This window comes from Carlito syrichta, unplaced genomic scaffold (assembly GCF_000164805.1).
Source record: "Carlito syrichta isolate Samal-C Ts95f unplaced genomic scaffold, Tarsius_syrichta-2.0.1 Scaffold271701, whole genome shotgun sequence".
NCBI classification, from domain to species: domain Eukaryota; kingdom Metazoa; phylum Chordata; class Mammalia; order Primates; family Tarsiidae; genus Carlito; species Carlito syrichta.
This window is the reverse complement of record NW_007215797.1, coordinates 171650-190507: the sequence shown is the minus strand read 5'-3', so window position 1 is coordinate 190507 and position 18858 is coordinate 171650. Positions and strand designations below refer to the sequence as shown.

General features: G+C 42.1%; 1 protein-coding gene across 5 annotated transcripts in view; it reads right to left on the bottom strand.

The window, feature by feature from the left end:
* KIAA1217 (KIAA1217 ortholog) overlaps positions 1–18858 on the bottom strand; it is a 158374-nt gene that overhangs the window by 102259 nt on the left and 37257 nt on the right. For all 5 annotated transcript variants that reach the window (XM_008052302.2, XM_008052300.2, XM_021709665.1 and 2 more), the window contains exons 2-3: positions 9655–9853; positions 5030–5123 (exon numbers count right to left, since the gene is read on the bottom strand). In XM_008052302.2, coding sequence (XP_008050493.1) covers positions 5030–5123; positions 9655–9853 — 293 coding nt within the window. The remainder of the gene's footprint in view (positions 1–5029; positions 5124–9654; positions 9854–18858) is intronic.

The window sequence follows — 18858 nt, the reverse complement described above, 5'->3', positions numbered from 1 at the left end:
AGCCTGTAGTCCCAGCACTTTGGGAGGCCAAGGCGAGGGGATTGCCTGAGTCCAGGGGTTTAAGACCAGCTTGGGCAACTTGGTGAGACCTTGTCTCTACAATAAATCAAAAGATTAGCTGGGTGTGGTGGCACTCGCCTATAGTTCCAGTTACTTGGAAGGCTGAGGTGGAAGGATTGCCTGAATCCAGCTGGTCGAGGCTGCGGTGGCTGTGAGCATGCCACTGTATTCCAGGCTGGGTGCCAGAGTGAGACCCTAACTCAAAAAAAAAAAAAAAAAAGAAAGAAAGAAAAAAGAAAAAGAGAATCAAGGAGGATTAGGATTTTTTTTCCTACAACAGAACGCACTGAAAACCCTGGAAGTATATCCATGTGAAGACAATCACTTAGAAGTTGAACACTGGGTCCTAGAGATGGCAGAGCTAGGGATATAGGTTCAAGGGTCATTCACATGGCTATTACAGTTAAATCAATAGTAAGATAAAAATCACAAGTGCCAAAGTTCAGATAAAAAAGAGAAAATTTTTAAAAAATCCTCAAACTGGTGAAGCCTGCTTGAACACATGAAAGATCATTTAGAGGGCAAGAGGAAGAAGTTAGTGAATGAAGGAGCTGAGATGTGTTTGAATCCTGGGGTGAGAGAACCGCTTGAGGCCAGGCGTTCAAGACCAGACTGGGCGACATAGCAAGACCACATCTCTACAAAGAATAGAAAAAAAACCTTTAGCTGAGCATGGTTGTGGCAACTATAGGAGGATGAGACAGGAGAATCACTTGAGTCCAGGAGTTTGAGGTTACAGTGAGCTATGATCGCTCCACTGCACTCCAGCCTGGGCTAAGAACAAGACTCTGTCTCTAAGAAAGAAGGAAGAGCCGGGCTTGGTGGCTCAGCCTGTAATCCCGCGCTTTGGGAGGCTGAGGTGAGCAGATTACCTGAGCCTGCGGGTTCGTGACCCGCCTGGGCAACTTGGTGAGACCTCATCTCTACAATAAATCAAAAAATTAGGCGGACGTGGTAGTGCGCGCCTGTCGTTCCGGCTACTTGGAAGACTGAGGCAGAAGGATTGCTGGAACCTAGCAGGTCGAGGCTGCGGTGGCTGGGAGTGTGTCACTGCGCTCCAGTCTTGGTGATAGAGTGAGACTCCAACTCAAAAATAAAAAAAGAAAGAAAGAAAGAAAGAAAGAAAGAAGGAGGAGAAAAAAAGGAGGAAGGGACGCAGGAGGAGGAAGAACAGAGGAAGAGGAGGAGGAAGAAGACAGGGTATGTTTATTGGTAATAAGTGGTTTGGTGACTAGGAAGTCACACACAAAACGGACAATCATCTAATTCCTTCAGTATGGAAAAAAGTGTACCCTTTGAGAGCCATGAAATGGAATGGCTTATCTTTGAGTTGTACGTTTGTGAATTTAAAAACCTGTAAGGACATATGCAATTTTTGCAAAAGAACCTGCTCCATATGGTAAGCTCAGTCCTTTGGGAACCAAATTATCAAAGCTTTTATCTGGTGTAAGAAAGCACAAGTCACAAGATTCAATCAGATCAGGCTGATGTATAAAGAACCAGGAGCCAAGTGTGCAGAGGGCCAGCCGAGAACCACAAACCTCCTTAGACAGACGAGCCTCACAGTGCTCCGCCAGATGACAGGTGGACAACTAGATGCGCATTTTCCCCACCCCGCATAAACTCCACGCATACTCTGAGGTCCACTCTCACTCACTTCCTGAATGACACCATTCCCATCACCACATCACTCTGGGAGGACACACTGTTTAAGACACCGTGTCCTGCAGCGAGACCTCATCTCTACAATAAATCAAAAAATCAGCCGGACGTGGTAGCGCATGCCTGTAATTCCGGCTACTTGGAAGGCTGAGGCGGAAGGATCGCCGGAGCCCAGCAGGTTGAGGCTGTGGTGGCCGGGAGCGGCCGTTGCACTCCAGTCTGGGCGACAGAGTGAGACTCCAACTCAAAAAAACCCCAAAAACAAAAAACACCGTGTCATACATTTTCTTTCCTTTCAAAGGCGAGATATTAAACTCAGGAAGTCACAGAAGCCCCTGCGGGGGTTCTGGTGTGGGTGTTGTCCCCTCTGCTTGCTCCAACCAACGTTTTTCATGACATGCATGTTTGATTGGTATTAGGTGGACAGCTGGGGGTCTGCCCCAAGCTTGCTCTGGAGGCTGGGGAGGGAGGGCTAATGACATCAGGGGCAGGGCTGCAGTAACTGACTCATGTGAGTAGTTAGCGGATTCCTTCATGGCCACGCTCACATTGCAAACATACGGGAGGACGGCGCGCCCCTGAGCCCATCATGCAGCGTGGTTTAGTCTACAACAATCGATCCTTGCTCTGTTCTCTATTTCTGTTCTTTACTGTGAACAACGGGTTGTGCAGCTGGGCTCCAGGCAGGGCTCAACAAAACTTCCTGTCCTTTCAAGGCAGGCAGTCACATTCATTGGGGAAGGAGAAAGAATTCGTCTCCAGAGGCAAAAGGTGAGGCAGCTGAATTCCATGCCTTTTAGTTTCTGGAATCTGTGAATAGGGACCAAGTGGCCAAGTGCAGGCGTGATCACACCTAGATTTTGCAACTGCTTTCTGCTTCTTATTGCTACACAGTCATCACAGAAACATAAAAGCTTTTCTGTTGGTTGGTTAGATGGTGAACATTTGTTATCCCCTCCTCCCCCATTTGGGGACAATGACTGATTTTCTCACACACAAAATAGCTGTGTCTAAAGTAGGCTGCTGGTGACTCAGGAGGTGGCCACTAGGCTCTCATCTTCAAGTGAAGACAGAACCGCTTTGCTGAAACCCACAGCACAAGCTCTGCATTCTAATAGGCTCTCCTCATATGATTAATATTTTATTGTCTCTGTCCTTACTACTGGTCCTGACATAGGTAGCACATCTGCTTGAGAGTTAAAACAGGTGTCCTTTCAGTCATAAACAAGATGGTCAGAGGTGATTCTGGGGCACCTGCGTGGAAAGGGCTCTACGTGACAGAAACAGGCTCTGAGCACCACAGAACTCCAGTCTGAGGGCTAGACATAGCAAGAAAGAGAGAGAGAGAAAGAGAGAGAGAGAGAGAGAAAGAAAAGAAAAGAAAAGAAAGAAAGAAAGAAAGAAAGAAAGAAAGAAAGAAAGAAAGAAAGAAAGAAAGAAAGAAAGAAAAATTCAAGGGAGCGAAGACTTTTGCACATGTTACCGAGAAAGAGAATAACAGTAATAAAAGAGGGTACTGTAATAGGCCATGCTTCATGAGTGGCATGACTCAATCTGTCTTCACATGGCTCTGGTTTAGATTTAAAGTGTAACTGGCTAAATAAACCTCCAAATCTTAGAATTTCTGAAGTAGCAACAGCCTTCACTTCAGATTACACATCATTTCTGACATAAAAATAGCAGCAGTTGAGTACGTGAGAGGCCCTTTCCTCCCAAAGTACAGGCTCTGATCCCACAATATCATCACTCATATCCCAGTCCAGAATTACACAGAAAATTTTCCAGCACTTTCAGTGGGACCTCTCAACCTCTTTTTTGGTCCTAAACTCACATATTCTGTATGAAAGGCAGAACAGTGGTTCCTCAAAAATGTCTGCATCCTAACCCAAACCTGTGACTAGGATGCACGGGAAAGGGAGATTAAAGCAGGTTAAGATAGGGAGATTTTTCTGGAGTATCAGGTAGGCCCAATGCAATCACAAGTGTCCTTAGAAATGAACAAGAGAGAGTTAGAGATGTAACCAGGTCACATCGATGTCATTATTCTGAGTTTGATGATAGAAAAGAGGACTGCAAATCAAGAAATATGGTGACCTCTAGCAGCTAGAAGAAAAAAAACAACCAGATTCTTCTTAGAGCCTCTAGAAAAGGATGCAGTCCTGTTGGTTACCCCTTATTTCAGACCAGTGAGACTTGTGTCAGTCTACAGACTCTAGAACTGGAAGTTGGTAAAGCTGTCTTGTTTTAAGCCACCGAATTTGTCTTAAGTTGTTACAGCAGCAATAGAAAACTAATACACACTGTCAGGAAGCAGACAGCCTCCCTCAGGAATAGTACTGCAACTTCAGAACAGAACAGTGCCTGGGTTTCTTTAGCAATACAGCTTTAAAATATTTTGTTTTGTAGTTAAATCAGTCAAGTGCTAATCCATAGAAAAGATGAGGAAAAAATGGTGCAGTATCTTCTAAACGTGTGTGTGTGTGCACCTGTGTGTGTGTGTGTGTGTGTGTGTGTGTGGGAGGGGGTGTACAGCTGAGAAGCTAATCTTCTTTTTACCTCCCATTTTTGCTACAGAGGAATGTAGCGTTATTTTTAGAAACTCAATCCCTTTCTAGTGGACCTGCATTAACGTGATCTTAAAATCTGCTTTTTCAGTTTCATCTTCTTTTTCCTTCAAAACATCCCTGTATGCTTTGAATGTTCAGATAATCTCCCGAGATGATCTAAATCTAAAGAATTTTAGCTCCCAAAGCATGCAGATTTTTGTACTAGGCCCTGAACATGGTTCAGAGAAGATCTGATAATATTTGAGACAGTACAACAGCAAATGTCCTGAATTAGAAGGTGAGAAATGGAATTAGAATGCTAAGACTTGGAATAGTTAATGTAAGCAGATTAGTGGATTTTTCTGTGCAATTTGCTCATGTTTTTGTTTGTTTATATGTTAGTCTTGTTTTGCTTGGAGGAAAAAATGCAAAATATCTTCTGAGCAAAATGCATTATGGGCCAGGAACACTTTTACATGAAGATTTTTAGGATTTCTTTAGAGTGAGGACAGAACTCACACTTAGAGATGAATTAAGATGTGTCTAGTCCTATATCAATCCCTTTGCCCTAAATGGAAAATAGAAAATAGGAAAATAGGAAATCTTACTTTTCTATTCAGGAGCAAATAATGAGTCACCAGGTGAGTTGAACGGGGAGAACCCCCGAAACTTGGTCATGGAGTACAATCACATCAGGAGTACAAACAAGAAGGATGGTTTGACCCACCAAACAAAATTAAAATGAGCACAGAAACACTTACCCTCATGTCTCCATTCATAGTTTTTGGTGTGTGATTAAATGCATGTGCGGGATCCTTGTTGTACACTTTGAGGAGCGATCTGTCTTGAATGTTCCTGGAATCAAAAACATCAATAACTATGGCAGATGAAAGCAGTCTTACTTTAGCCATTTCCTTAGTCTGCCCTTAAGGATCAGGTAGAGGACATTAACGAACAAACTGGAGGTTGTCTGCAATAAGCCAGTCAAAAGTCCTTTCACCATAAAATAGGCAAATATAAATAAAGAAAAGAAGAAAAATGACTTGGGCTCTTCCTTTTCTTATTGCTCAGGAGAGTATGAGTTTTTGGTACAGCTCTCAACCTGTAAATGTCGGGCAGCATGAACTTCCTTTCACGATTCTGAGCATGGAAAGTTAGCACTTTAAAAAAAACAGTAAAGCTCCAATATTTACAATACATTAAAAGAGATCTGGTTAATATTTAAATATTTAATTGTTTGCTTTTCCCCAACACTTGGTTTGCTGCTTATCTAATGAATGCACACAAAGGGGAAAAAAAGCTCATTTTTTTTCCTTCTGCCTTCAAACACTTTCAGCAAAGAAAAGAAATATATCTACAGTCTAGGGGAAAAAAGTACCACAAAGATCAAAACTAATATCTTTACTGTGCCTTTTTATCTTCCATAGTTGATTTTTAAAAATACTTTTTCTATATGTGAATTGAATTACTGGATGTGAAGGAACTACAGCGGAGAAATTCCTCTCTCCTTTCTAACCCAGCTCTTAGAGGCAAAGAGCCAATTGCAGCAAAAGACAGAAGTCCCCCATTTGCTCAGAGCCTACCTTAAGATTACTGAAGAGTACATGAACGTCTACAATGTTCTTCTCCCTCCAAATTCAGCCTTCATCAGCAGAAAGGCTGATGAAGGGTCCTTTCAGCCCCATCTGCGCTGCGATCCTTTCTAATGCCAGGCTCAAAGAAACGTGTGCAAAAGGATGAATTCCTTTCTTCCAGGTGCAGCCACATTTAGTGGGCTGACCCAATCACTGGGATTATTGGGTTGTGTTTTTGTTTTAAAAGAAATGGAGCATTCTTAGACCAGTCTTGTTTCTCTCCTTTAAATATCCGCCAGTGATTGCTTTGAGGCAATGACTAGCCCAAGCTTGCTCGGTTGCTCCAGATTTCAAGCCGCTTGTTAGAGAAGTCAGCTTGAGGGACAGCCAGCAGCCCTTGTTTGTTGCTAGAAGGGGCTGGGTTAATAACACGGGGAGACTCACAGTGGTTAGGACATGGGGGCTCACTAAAGGAACTCACCCTTTGGCTAAAGGAAGAAGTCACAAGTGAGGATGTGAAGAAACTGAAAGCCTCACTGAAGCCATGAAAAAGACTGTGATTCTAAAGATATTTAAAATACATGAGGTTGATTTAGGATTACTTTACAAACATATGTCCATCTGAGATAGACCAATAGAAAGGCCCAGATTGCATTTACCGTGGCTACATTGACAACACAGTGCTCTGCCCTGAACTTTCTGAAAATATGAGAAACCTAACACAATAATAAAATAGCCATATATTTAGCAAATATGTTCTCACTTCAAAAATCCTGAAGAATGAACTGAAATTTATCTCTGAATTTAGAATTTAGAAGATTAAAATCATTGTCTTCAGTTAAAACCTTTTCCTTTTTGGTCTTATATAATGCTGGTGATGAGAATTTCTACTATTCAAATAAAATATAATTGAGGCATGTTATGCATAAAAGTAAAGAAATAGAACAATTCTTTGGGGAAAAACATGCATGTACAGCATAAACATATTCATCACTAAATAAATATACTGCTTCCATTTGAACATTTTTAATGTTCATTTTAATGTTTGCCAAAAAAACAGAAAGTAAAATTATAGACAAATTAATAAATCAGTGATTTTTTATGTAAACATTTTAAATGTTTTTTTTTTTTTTTAAAGAATCAGGCTATCAGTACTACGGCTTAAGAATGAACAAGATAATCATTTTTCCAAAAATAAGCACATTAACTGAGAGTTATTAGTGTTTAAAGTGATCACTTTCTCTTTCAAATCTGCTTCCATCTATTTTACCAACTGGATTTCCATTGAGGAGGATCATGACTTTTCCTCTAAGTTCTTTCTCCCATTCCTTTCTTTGTAACTACTTCTTAACATTCCTACAGAATGCAAAGAGGAAGTTAAAAACAGTCATACTTTGAGACTTGGGATAGGCTCTAGAAAATGGTGACTCACTGCAATATAGAAATCCTTGCACAGCCTACAGAAAAGTGGGGCCCAATTATTCATAATACTTGAGCTCCATAATCAAGCGTGGCTTTCCTTAGTTTCATATTTACTTATTAGCACTGTCTCCCTCAGTTCCTCCAATTGCAAACGAAGAAATAGAAGACGATTACTGTAAAATGGTATCTCCATGTAAAAACACTACATGGGATTATATTACTGCAAACATGCTCTTTACCTATAATGTGATTATTTCATGTTTCAAGTTTATGCTTTGTAGATTCAAAAAAATTTCTTTTGGTGACAGCTTGATTAATAATTTAATTCAAAAACAAACATGAATTTTCTGATACTCATGAATATTTAAATACATTTTTAAAAAGCGGCAAGGTTGTGTAACAGATGTAGCATCTATGCCTTGGGGCATATGTCAAACTTTGAAAGCTCTAAATTACTCATACACCTGGACACATGCCTAACTATGTCATTTGTGACCATTGGTAGATATATACATCAGTTTACACTTATTATGCACTAGAGGCATATTTTTATTTTATTTAATTAATTAATTTTTTTGAGTCGAAGTCTCACTCTGTCGCCCAGACTGGAGTGCAGTGGCCGCTTCCGGCCACGGCAGCCTCGCCTGCTGGGCTCCGGCGATCCTTCTGCCTCAGCCTTCCAAGTAGCCGGAATTACAGGCATGCGCTACCACGCCCGGCTAATTTTTTTTTATTATAGAGATGAGGTCTCGCCTGCCCAGGCGGGTCTCGAACTCGTAGGTTCAGGCAATCCACTCACCTCAGCCTCCCAAAGGCGTGGGATTACAGGCTGAGCCACAGAGCCAGGCTTAGAGGCATATTTTTAAAAAGTAGTACCCATTAATTCCATAATGAAGAAACACAGCAGCTTGCTATTTCCACAGGGCAGGGACCCAGAAACCCCCAAGTCCTGCTACCGATGATTTGGTGAGGGGATATTCTAAGGGAACAAAAAGTTCTTACCCAAGAAATGGGGACAGCCAGGTTTGGGGCAGAGTTTGATACTTCATTGGTTGCGTGCTCTTGAATGAGTCCCTTCATTTTTATGTATCTGAATTTCTGGTTCCATAAAATTAAGGGGCTGGATTAGTTACTAAATAATCTTTGGGGACTCTAAGATGTTTTGAGGCTAGACTAGCAACTCCTTGAGTGTGTTGATTTAAGTCCTGTTTCCCAGGTTGTTTGGCTGGGACAGAACAAATGTGTTCTTTCAGCTCTACGCACAACACCAAGGCAGTCAATAAACATGGTTTTGTTTCTAGCCCCTCTCACTAGCAGGAGTCCATTTAGGCTAGTTTTAGAAGTCATTCGATAAGTAGCTCTGGAGAAAGCCCACCTGGAGCATGAGATCCTTATGTCAAGGACAACAACTTAAGAAAAGAATGGTGGCTCAGCCTGTAATGCCAGCACTTTGGGAGGCCAAAGTGAGTGGATTGCCTGAATCCATGGGTTCGAGACCAACCCAGGAAACTAGGCGAGACCTAGTCTCTACAATAAAACAAAAATTAGCCGGGCGTGATAGCACATGACTGTAGTTTGGGCTACTTGGAAGGCTGAGGTGGAAGGACTGTCGGAGCCCAGCAGGTTGATGCTGGGGTGGCGGTGAGTGTGCCACTGCACTCCAGCCTGGGTGATGGAATGAGACTCCAACTCAAGAAAAAAGAGCAATGAATGGAAAGTGGGAGTGCTTTTCAGTCTCTTTTCTTGTGGAAAAACAATACAGAATCCACTGCTTTTACTCTAACTTGTGAGATATAAATAATGACCCAGTAGAATCATAATCTAAAATGCCCACAGGTTCAGTCTATAGTCAAAAGAACTCCAAGAGGAAAGTAGGAAAGTTCCAGTAGGAAGTACTGCCTTCAACTCTTATGACCTTGGTCAAGTCTCTCCAACATTTTTCTGGACCTTGATTTCCCTAACTCTGAGATAAAATGTCGTATTAAATCATTTCTAATGTTCTTTTCAGATGTAACATTCAAACATCTTTGTGGCAGAAGTTTGCCCTCATCTTTATAAATTGTGCCTTGTAAATGAATTGCAGAAAACTACATGGTGAATTTGTACCTGGGTAAGATAAGCCTGTCAATCAGGATAATGGTTGTGCTTTCTTCACTGGCACATGGAGGAACTAGGATCCAGCACAAACTCTAGCAAAGCAATAGAGTGTACAAAAAACAAACAAAAAACCCCAAAGCCCCCTAAATGCCAAATGGTGGACCAAAGCCCCTCCCTGAAACCAAAAAGATTCTAAGGCAATATGGTGTAATAACAACAACAAAAGCCCCAAACAAACAAACAAAAAACTCGAATGCAACATAGGGGACCATAAAAATTATATCATCACTTACCTTACATCATTTAATTCATAATAGACATTTCTGCTTTCATCTTTGATGTAAATGGCGACACTGGGTGACTCCAGCATTTTCATGGTGAGCTGCTGAGGAAAGGCACTTACAAAGAGAGCACGGATTGTGTCTGCACTTGTGATTTCATTCGGCATCCTGAGCTGCTTGGTTTCATCTCCATACTGGAGATAGAGAACCCCTGCATGCAGAAGGAAAACAGTCATCAGTCACAGGTCAAGATTCAGAGGCCACGCATCCCTTCTTTCCAGCCTCACTGAGGTTCAAGGTGAGCTTGGAAGCACGTAACAAGTGATCTGGGTTTGGAATTTCCAAGAAATGCGCTGTCTGGCTATCACATAACTACTCACTTTTATTCTTTGAAGTCCAGGCGGGTGTTAAAGGACCTAATTTTCAACTATTTAAAAAATAAAATGACAAGAAGCTAACCTCTGGTAGCCTCAAGCAAAATACAATACTTAATATCCTTGGAATGTATATTTAGAAATCTGATCCTGTATGGTGATTTTTTTCCCCCATGTCTTTCATTAACTAGGAACACAATCATTATAGCCATGGGATATAGTTTAAGTCTTTCTAGTTCATTCAAGAATATTTTAAATGGAAATGCTACAATACTTTTGTGGTTCTAATACATATTTATTGGATGTTTATACCATGTTAAACTATCTACAGGAAAGGAGTCTGACACCCCATTGTTTCAGAAATAAAATGAAACACGTCAGTTACACAAGCACAGGATTTTAGAGTTCCCAGGGGTATGTGGCCCCAGTGCACCACACCTCTTAGTATTCACGTCCTAGTTCCTTCCCATGTTGATTCTGGGCTTGGTCATGTGAATGTGACTTGCCTTGGCCAATGGGATAATAGCAAGTGTGATCAGAAGGCAGGCTTTTTTTTTTTTTTTTTTTGGAGTCAGAGTCTTACTGACACAACTCACTGTAGCCTCCACCTCCTGGGCTCAGGAGATCCCCCTTCTCAACCTCTTGAGTAGGTGGGACTACAGGTGTGCACCACCACACCCGGCTAATTTTTGTAGAGATGAGGTTTTGGTATGTTGTTCAAGCTGGTCTCGAACTCAAGGGCTCATGTGACCTCATGTGGTAGGATTAAAGGTGTGAGCCACCGCATCTGGCCTGAAAGCAAGGCTTTATATGTGCTTGTCCATTCAAGTTTATACTCTTGGAGAGCTTGGTCTTGGGATGTTCCCTCACAGAACCCAGCTTCTGAGGAGTCCAACCTAGCCACATGAGGAGGTCACATATGGAACAACCAAAGTCCTGAATGACTATCAGCTAAGCATCCACTCTACAGCTAGAACCATTGAGGTTATGTGGATGCGCCATCTTGGGAGTGCACTCCCCAGTCCCAGGTGAGCTATTCAGCTGTTCCGTAGAACAGAAACACGATGCCCCCTCTAAGCACTGCCCGAGTTGCAGAATCACAAACAAATAAATGATTGTAGTTGTTATAAGCCACTCTGCTTAGGGATATTTATCGTTCACTCATTTATTTATTGAGTTGGGACCTCACTCTGTTGCTCATGATGGAGTGCAGTGGCGTGATCACAGTTCACTACAGCTTCGACTTTCTGGATTCAGGCAGTCCTTCCACCTCAGAATCCTGAGTAGCTAGAACTATAGGTGCACGCCATTATGCCTGGCTAACATTTTTGTTTTTGTGTAGAGATGGGGGTTCTTGCTATGTTGCCCAGGCTAGTCTCGAACTCCTGGCCTCAAGCAATCATCCTGCCTTGCCTTCCAAAGTGTTGGGATTACAGGTATTAGCAACTGGACCGGGCCTAGGATCATTTGTTATTCAGAAACAGATAAACAGAGACAGAGTAAGTAGGATCTTAACAATGAATTTGAATTTTACTTTTTGTGAGAATCTGTTGGAGGTGAACTACTACCACTAGGGTAAGCTTTGGCAAGAGAGACTCATAAAAGATCAGAATAACTTCTGCTGAATATGGTAGCTCGTGTAACACATTTATCTCTACTTCCTCCAGAAATTCCACTAAAATGACAATAAGGGATAAAAAAGCATACATCAAAGAATTAAGGGAGTGAGAGAGGAAACAACAGCAGACAAAGCTGACACTTAAGTCTTCAAGGGACCAGCTCCACAGAAAGCATGCAGGGCCAGGGAAGGAAACTCAGAAGACAGTGCGCCAGACTCTTCTGAAGACAGGCATGCAGAGTGAGTTGAAAGCACGAGTGCTGATTGGACTTGCTTTTTTACTGAATGGCACCGCAAGATGACCATCTTTCCCTTTCCACTTCACTCAGCCAGGTCGCTCCCATCGCATTCACAGAAGGCAGAGGAGCCCACACCAAACACATTGGGTTCTGGCCGACCAGGTCCAAGGGATGGGTGAGATGCCTTCCCTCGGATACAATGTGGCAAGGGTCCACCACCTCAGGTGACCCGCCCATGGGAAGAGACCAATAGATTTTTAAAAAAAATTTTAAGTGTACAGTTTAATCAGTTTTGATAAATGTATATAACTACGTAATCATCACCACATTCAAGAATGGTATCCACCATCACCACCTAAAAAGTTTCCTTCTGTCCAGTCAACTGATCAATCTCAAACATCCCCAGCTACAGGCAACTGCCCAACAACTTTTTGTCACCATAGATTAGATGTGTCTCGTCTAGAGTTTCACATAATGGATTTATGCAGTCTTTTCGCTTTTGTATAGAATGGCATTTTAGACTCCTCCACGTGGTTGCATTTCTCAGTAGACTGAGAATCCAACAGATTTTTGAGGGTTGTGTTCAGTTTCTGTCTGGACAGCCCATAGTGAAACAGCCCAAACCACGTATAAAAGCTTCCCGCTCATAGGTTAACAGGCTCCAAGGATTAACAGATATTTTATACAAGCCTGTACCATGAAAGAAAACAGACAAATAAACAGGCAATAGAAACTCAGAAGAGACCAGTCCAGGGAACGGGCGACCCTTTGCAGAACAAAACCATGAGGGCAGAATTTTAAAATTCCACAAAGAAGAAAAAGTTAATGAAATCTCAGAAGGATGGAAAAAGAGAGAAGAGCCGTAAGAAAAACAGAGAATGATGTCAGAGCACCCAGATTCCTAGTAGTGGAGATTTTGGTAAAAGAGACCTGAAAAAATGAAGATGTTTCCTAAAAGTCATTCATTATAAGTACGTTCTTTTCCCCCTCTCAAATGGAAGGACATGAGACGTCAGACTGAAGAGGTTTGTACAATGCTCAGCACACTCAAGCTTATCGCTTGAGGCATTTCAGATAATGGGGGTGAAAACAGAAGGTCCTAAAAGCTCCACGAGGGGTTAAAAGTCACATGGGAAGGATCAGGTGTCAGAAAGGCATTAGCTGTCTCAGTAGCAATCCCAGAAAACAAAGACAAGGGAGCAATGCCTTTGAAAATCCAGAGGAAAGGATTTTTGATGTAGATTTTGACTCATCCCAACTGTCAGTCGGGTCTCTATTAAAGTCAGTTTCTCAGTGGAGCCTCTCCTGATCCCCTTCTCTAGAATTTCAGCACCTATTCTCCCTAATGTTTCATACCCTCATCCTTGCTTTATTTCTGTTCCTTAGATTTTTTCAAGTCATATTTTAATTATTAATATTGCTTCTAGTCCACTTCTCTGGCTAAATGTAAGTTACATGAGCTCAGGGATTAAAAATATTGTCTTACTCTGTTGTCCAGGCTGGAGTACAGGGGTGCTATCACAGCTCACCGTGGATTCAAACTTTTGGGCTCAAGGGATCTGCCTACCTCAGCCTCCCAAGTAGCTGGAACTAAGGTTTTGTTTTGTTTTTTTAATGTTTTTGTTGTTGTTTACCATTGCATCCTTATACCTATGATAGTACCTGTTGTGTAGTAGGTTCTCAATAAATATTTGTTGAATGAATGGCTAAATTATTTATTAGCCATTCAGAAGGAATGTCTCATTTAGGGTCTATCTGCGCTATCAGAGCTTTTGCTAGATGATGTAAACAGTTTAGTAACCGCACCCCCGCTTTGTATACACATTAGAAATACACCCTGAAGCAGCTGTTTCCTTGACCAGAGAAGTCCTTTTGTGTCAAGGAGAAGCAGTTCCGTTTCCCCTCTCCATCTACCCCCATTTTGACCCTTAGCTTCTTCAGAGAGCTAGTTTTCCAGAATCTCCATGCCGTTACATGTTCCTTGGAAGGCAGAGAAAACCTTCCAAGCCCGCCTGATCACGGAGATCATAGAGGCTACAATGTTTTGGCCCCAAACAGGAGTAGTGGTGACCATCCCATGTGATTACTAATGCTATATCAAAAGGCCAAAACCACTCTTGAGGTCTGGGCCTCAACCATGCCTGGGCGAGGCCACTGCAGATGGGCCAGTTGTGGCCTCCCTGCAGTTAAGTACCACAGCCCCTCCCCCGGCTCCCGGGCCTGGTTTCCATCTCCACATCTACATTCTGTACGTGTGTGTGCTTGAAATAGAATTTGTAGGCTCCAGAGGGGGAAAAAAAATTGGGGACTAAACTGTAGTTACCTCGGGGTCTGGCTGGTGCAGCTGCCAGCTGGGCATACAAGTCCAGTCACAGAACGTGACAGTCCGAGAGGATGGAAAGATGCCTTTGCAAATAGAGAATAGTCTTTTCACGCTTGTCTGTCACACCGTTTCAGGAAAGGTATTTAGAAATGCTTCAACTCAGAAGGAATTCTCTCAATATACGATGGCATTTTATTGGCACAATGATGAACTAAAACCCACATTGTTTCTAGTGATTCTGCGTGCCCTGGCACATGTTCTTTTGCTCCGAGTTAGTGATGGCTGCTCTGAATTCCAAGAGAATGCCCGAGAGACTCTGCATCCTAAACTCCCTTTTCATGGAGAAGGGCTAAGGGTTAGGATTAGGGATGAGGATGGCGGCAATGCATTTATAGGATGCTTGCCATGTCAGAAACCCTGTGTGTGTAACTGCATTTCCCCAGCAAAGCATTTCTTGTTGGGTTGGAATTATGGCCCAACAAGAGACTTCACAGTTAAGGAAAGGGGAGCTCAGAAGGTTCAAGTAACTTGCCTAAAAGTTACAGCTAGTAAGAGATATACATCTGCTTCTACCAATTCACAGAACCCTTGCTCTCTCTCTTGCAGCATACCATTCCTGAAATTCTGCAGGTAGTTTTGTCCATCTTCTCCAACCATTCTCTCAGAATGACCTGAACTTCCCCACACTGCTTTATTCTATTTTTGGGGTGTCGGGGTCTCACTCTGTCACCCATGCTGGAGCACAGTGGCACAATCATGGCTCACTGTAGCCTTGACTTCCTGGGCTCAGGCAGGCCTTCTGCCTCAGCCTTCCAAGTAGCTGGGACTATGGGCGTGTGCCACTGTGCCTGGCTAATTTTTAAAATTTTTTTTGTAGAGACGGGGTCTTGCTATGTTGCTCAGGCTGATCTTGAACTCCTGGGCTCAAGCAATCCTCTTGTCTCAGCTTCCCAAAGTGCTAGGATTACAGGCATGAGCCACCAGACCCAGACTGTTCCCACACTGTTAGGCTGATCTTCTGTTTGAAGATGTTGATGCTTGCTGGGCACAGCTCAGAAAGAAGATTCCCATCTTTACTTCATCTGAAGGAAACGCTGACACAGGGCTAGAAACAGTCACATGCTGGGGTTGTGGGGTGGGATTGAAGAGACACAGAGCTCTGACAGCTGCACCAGAGTGTTACAATGAATCTCACAACACTAGGAGTCCCCCAGAGAACATTCACTCAATGGCTCTGCAAAGGCAATGTGGATTTCAATGAAGAACTGTTAGTTACATTTTCAAAAGCAAGGTGTACTTGGCAGGTCAAACTTGTCCCACACATCTTCATTACCTTTTGAATCTCAGAAATTAGTTCCAGAAAGCGAGATATCTTCTAAAATATCTTAATGATATACAAGGATATTCACCATGTGACCTCATTTTCCTAGTCCTACCGTTGTCGTTGTCATCCTCTTCTTCTTTTGAGACAAGGTCTGACTCTTTCACCCGGGCTGGAGTACAGTGGCACGATCACACCTCACTGCAACCTCAAACTCCTGGGCTCAAGTGATTCTCCTGCCTAAGCCTCCCAAGTTGCTGGAAGGTGCATACCACCATACCTAACTAATTTTTTGAATTTTTTGTAGAAACAAGGTTTCACTATGTTGCCTAGCATGGTCTCAAACTCCTGGCCTTAAGCGACTCTCTCAACTCGGCCTGCCAAAGTGCTGGGATTACAGGAGTGAGCTATTGCACCTGGTCACCTGCCTTATTTTTCTAAATCATCCCGTCTTCCTAGGGTGCCACAGTGATAGGGAACACCCTGCCATACACATTCATACCACATGCTGCACCACAGGGTGGCAATGGCCTCACCACCTCTTTGCTTCACATGCACACGACCTCTTCTGAACAAAATTCCCCAAGCCCTGCTTCATCACTTTCCATTAAGAATGGAGGAATGCTTCACCAATATGCTCACACTGTGTTGTGTTGAAATTGTAGGCATGGCTTTTAATTCTGCATTAGGTTAGTTGTATACATGTCGGTTTCCTTAATCAGATCATAATATATCGAGTGGCAGGCACCTAGTTGATGCTCAAATATCCTTCTTAGAAATAAATTAAATTCTCTTTGTAATGTGGCCAGTATGAGATATGCTTGCCTCCTGGAATGCCAAAACAATTTCCCCAGAAGGTTATCTTCTGCAGGCAGATAATGGTGACATTTCCAGATGAACTAAGTTCCTCAGTTTCTCCAAATCCAATTTAAGATTATGCAAATCAGTATTTGTGTCACCAAGAACAAATGGCTCATGCTTTAAATATATAAACGCATAGTATTTTCTGATGGGAAATATGTTTTCAACTTAAGAAAAACAATTAAAATAGTAATTTTTTACACCATTGAAATTGGCAAAGGTTTTTCACAATTATATAACAGTGCTGACAAGGGTCGGGAAAATGGGTACTCTCACATATCTCTGTTTGGAAAGTAAGTTAACACCACTTCTCTCAGGAGCTATTTGTCAATGTGTCAAAAGCCCCCAAAATACACATATGGTTTGAGGCAGTAGTTCAACTTTCACACATTTAGGCATAAAGCCGTCCTTATCAGACTCCTCAAGGAAGCATCATTTGTAAGAATAATACAGGGGAGGGGGAATGTCCAACAATAGGGGGTTGATTTAATAAGTCAGCTCATTTAATACATCTATTCAGCAGAACACTAAACAGTTACTAAAAGGAAATGAATTGTCGTAATTTAATATGGCAATGAGAAAATATTTACATTTTGTTCAGTAACAAAGCATACTGCAAAACAGAAAGAAACTAGATTTACAAAAATCAATTAATCATTTTGATGGCAGTGACGTATCTGGGTTTTGTGAATCCTGAAGCTGATACAATTTTGAGGGGTATCTTTATGAACAAGAATACAAAGTTAGATACATAGAATTTGATATGAAAATGAATATTTACTTAGAGAGGCCTGGACCTTGGTTTCATTAGGTTCATGGTAAGACCACCTATTTGATGATTACAAACCAAAATATTGAGTGGTTGTATTTGGGTGGTAAGTTCACCCAAACTTCTTTATGATTTTCTGTATCTTCTTTCTAAAATATGTATACTTTCATTTGATGGTCTTCAAAGATAATGTCACACATCTAAACAGACTGGCAGGTTAGGAATCCTATTCAGTTAACTGGGTCATTTTTAAGCCAGAAGAAATAAGCCAAGACAGGTTCTCAAATAAAAACTTCCAGAGGGGTTGGTGGAGCGTAAATTGGCATCTGAAATGGGGAAGATGTTGGTATTTAAGATAAGCAAAATATTCCAGTAGAGTTAACACCGTAGTGAAACCTTAGGAGACTGTATTCAAGAGTCTTTTGATTGAAAACCAAAAAAAGCAAAACATCCTTAGAGGTACCCTGGAGGTGCTTGTAGAAATGACTTCATTCATTCGCTAGACATGTCCCCATCATGTGCCAGGTCTACACCAGGAACTGGCTTCGCAAAGGCAATCAAAAGAGACACAATCCCTTTCTTCTTGGAGGTGTTTTCTGGTCCCCCTCTGTGTTCTAACACCTACAGTGGTTCCTTAAATGACACTATTCTTTAGAAGTTAGCAATTCATATCGAACACCAGCTGATAGTTTGTTTCAAACACAGCAACCATTCGAACAAGACTGTGTGTGTTCATCGAATGGCTCTAGTTTGCCCTCTGATGCCAGTGACTTCCAACATCCTGGACAGGACTCTCATGCCGCTAAGTCCCTGCTTGTGGGATGGCTTTTCAAGTAGATGACAAAGCAGAATGATGATAGCTGCCTTGCAAAGAGAAAAGAGATAATAGAAGATTTAGTATCTATGGAAAGTCTGGATGTTCTTTGTTTTTGGAATAACTTTACTCTTAGATTTCACTGTCCTTATTCTGAGTTGGGTAAACACTAAATTTTTGCTACATTCAAGAAGGATCATATCACTTGGTTATCTTCTTATTTCACTCAGAGACCTGATATTTCAAAACCATGGAAGGTTTTATTGTCTTTTAATTAATTTATCTTGTATTAGTTTTATCATGGTGGAAATATGGAGACTCTCTGGAGAGCCTTTAAAGGAGTCTTTATGAAGGACTAAGAAATTCCAGGCAATAGCAATTTTAAGTCAAATTCTAATTTAGAATATTCTCTAAAAGAGTCATACTTGTTAGCTGGGCATGGTGGCTCACTTGTGTAATCCCAGCACTTTGGCAGGCCACAAGGGAGGGATCGCTTGAGCCCAGGAGTTCGAGACCAGCCTGGACAAAATAGCGAGACTCCCATCTCCACAAAAAATAGAAAAATTAACCGGGCATGGTGGCACAGGCCTGTGGTCCCAGCTACTTGGGAGGCTGAGGCAGGAAGATTACTTGAGCCCAAGGGTTTGAGGCTGTGGTGAGCCATAATGGTGCCACCACACTCTAGCCTGGGCAACAGAGTGAGACTCTGTTTCCAAAAAAAAAAGTCATAATTGTGAGGCAACCTCTGTTAACATCATGAAAGAACATATTTTTAAAAATGAATCTGAGCCGGGCTCGGTGGCTCAGCCTGTAATCCCGCGCCTTTGGGAGGCTGAGGTGAGTGGATTGCCTGAGCCCGCGGGTTCAAGACCCGCCTGGGCAGGCAAGACCTCATCT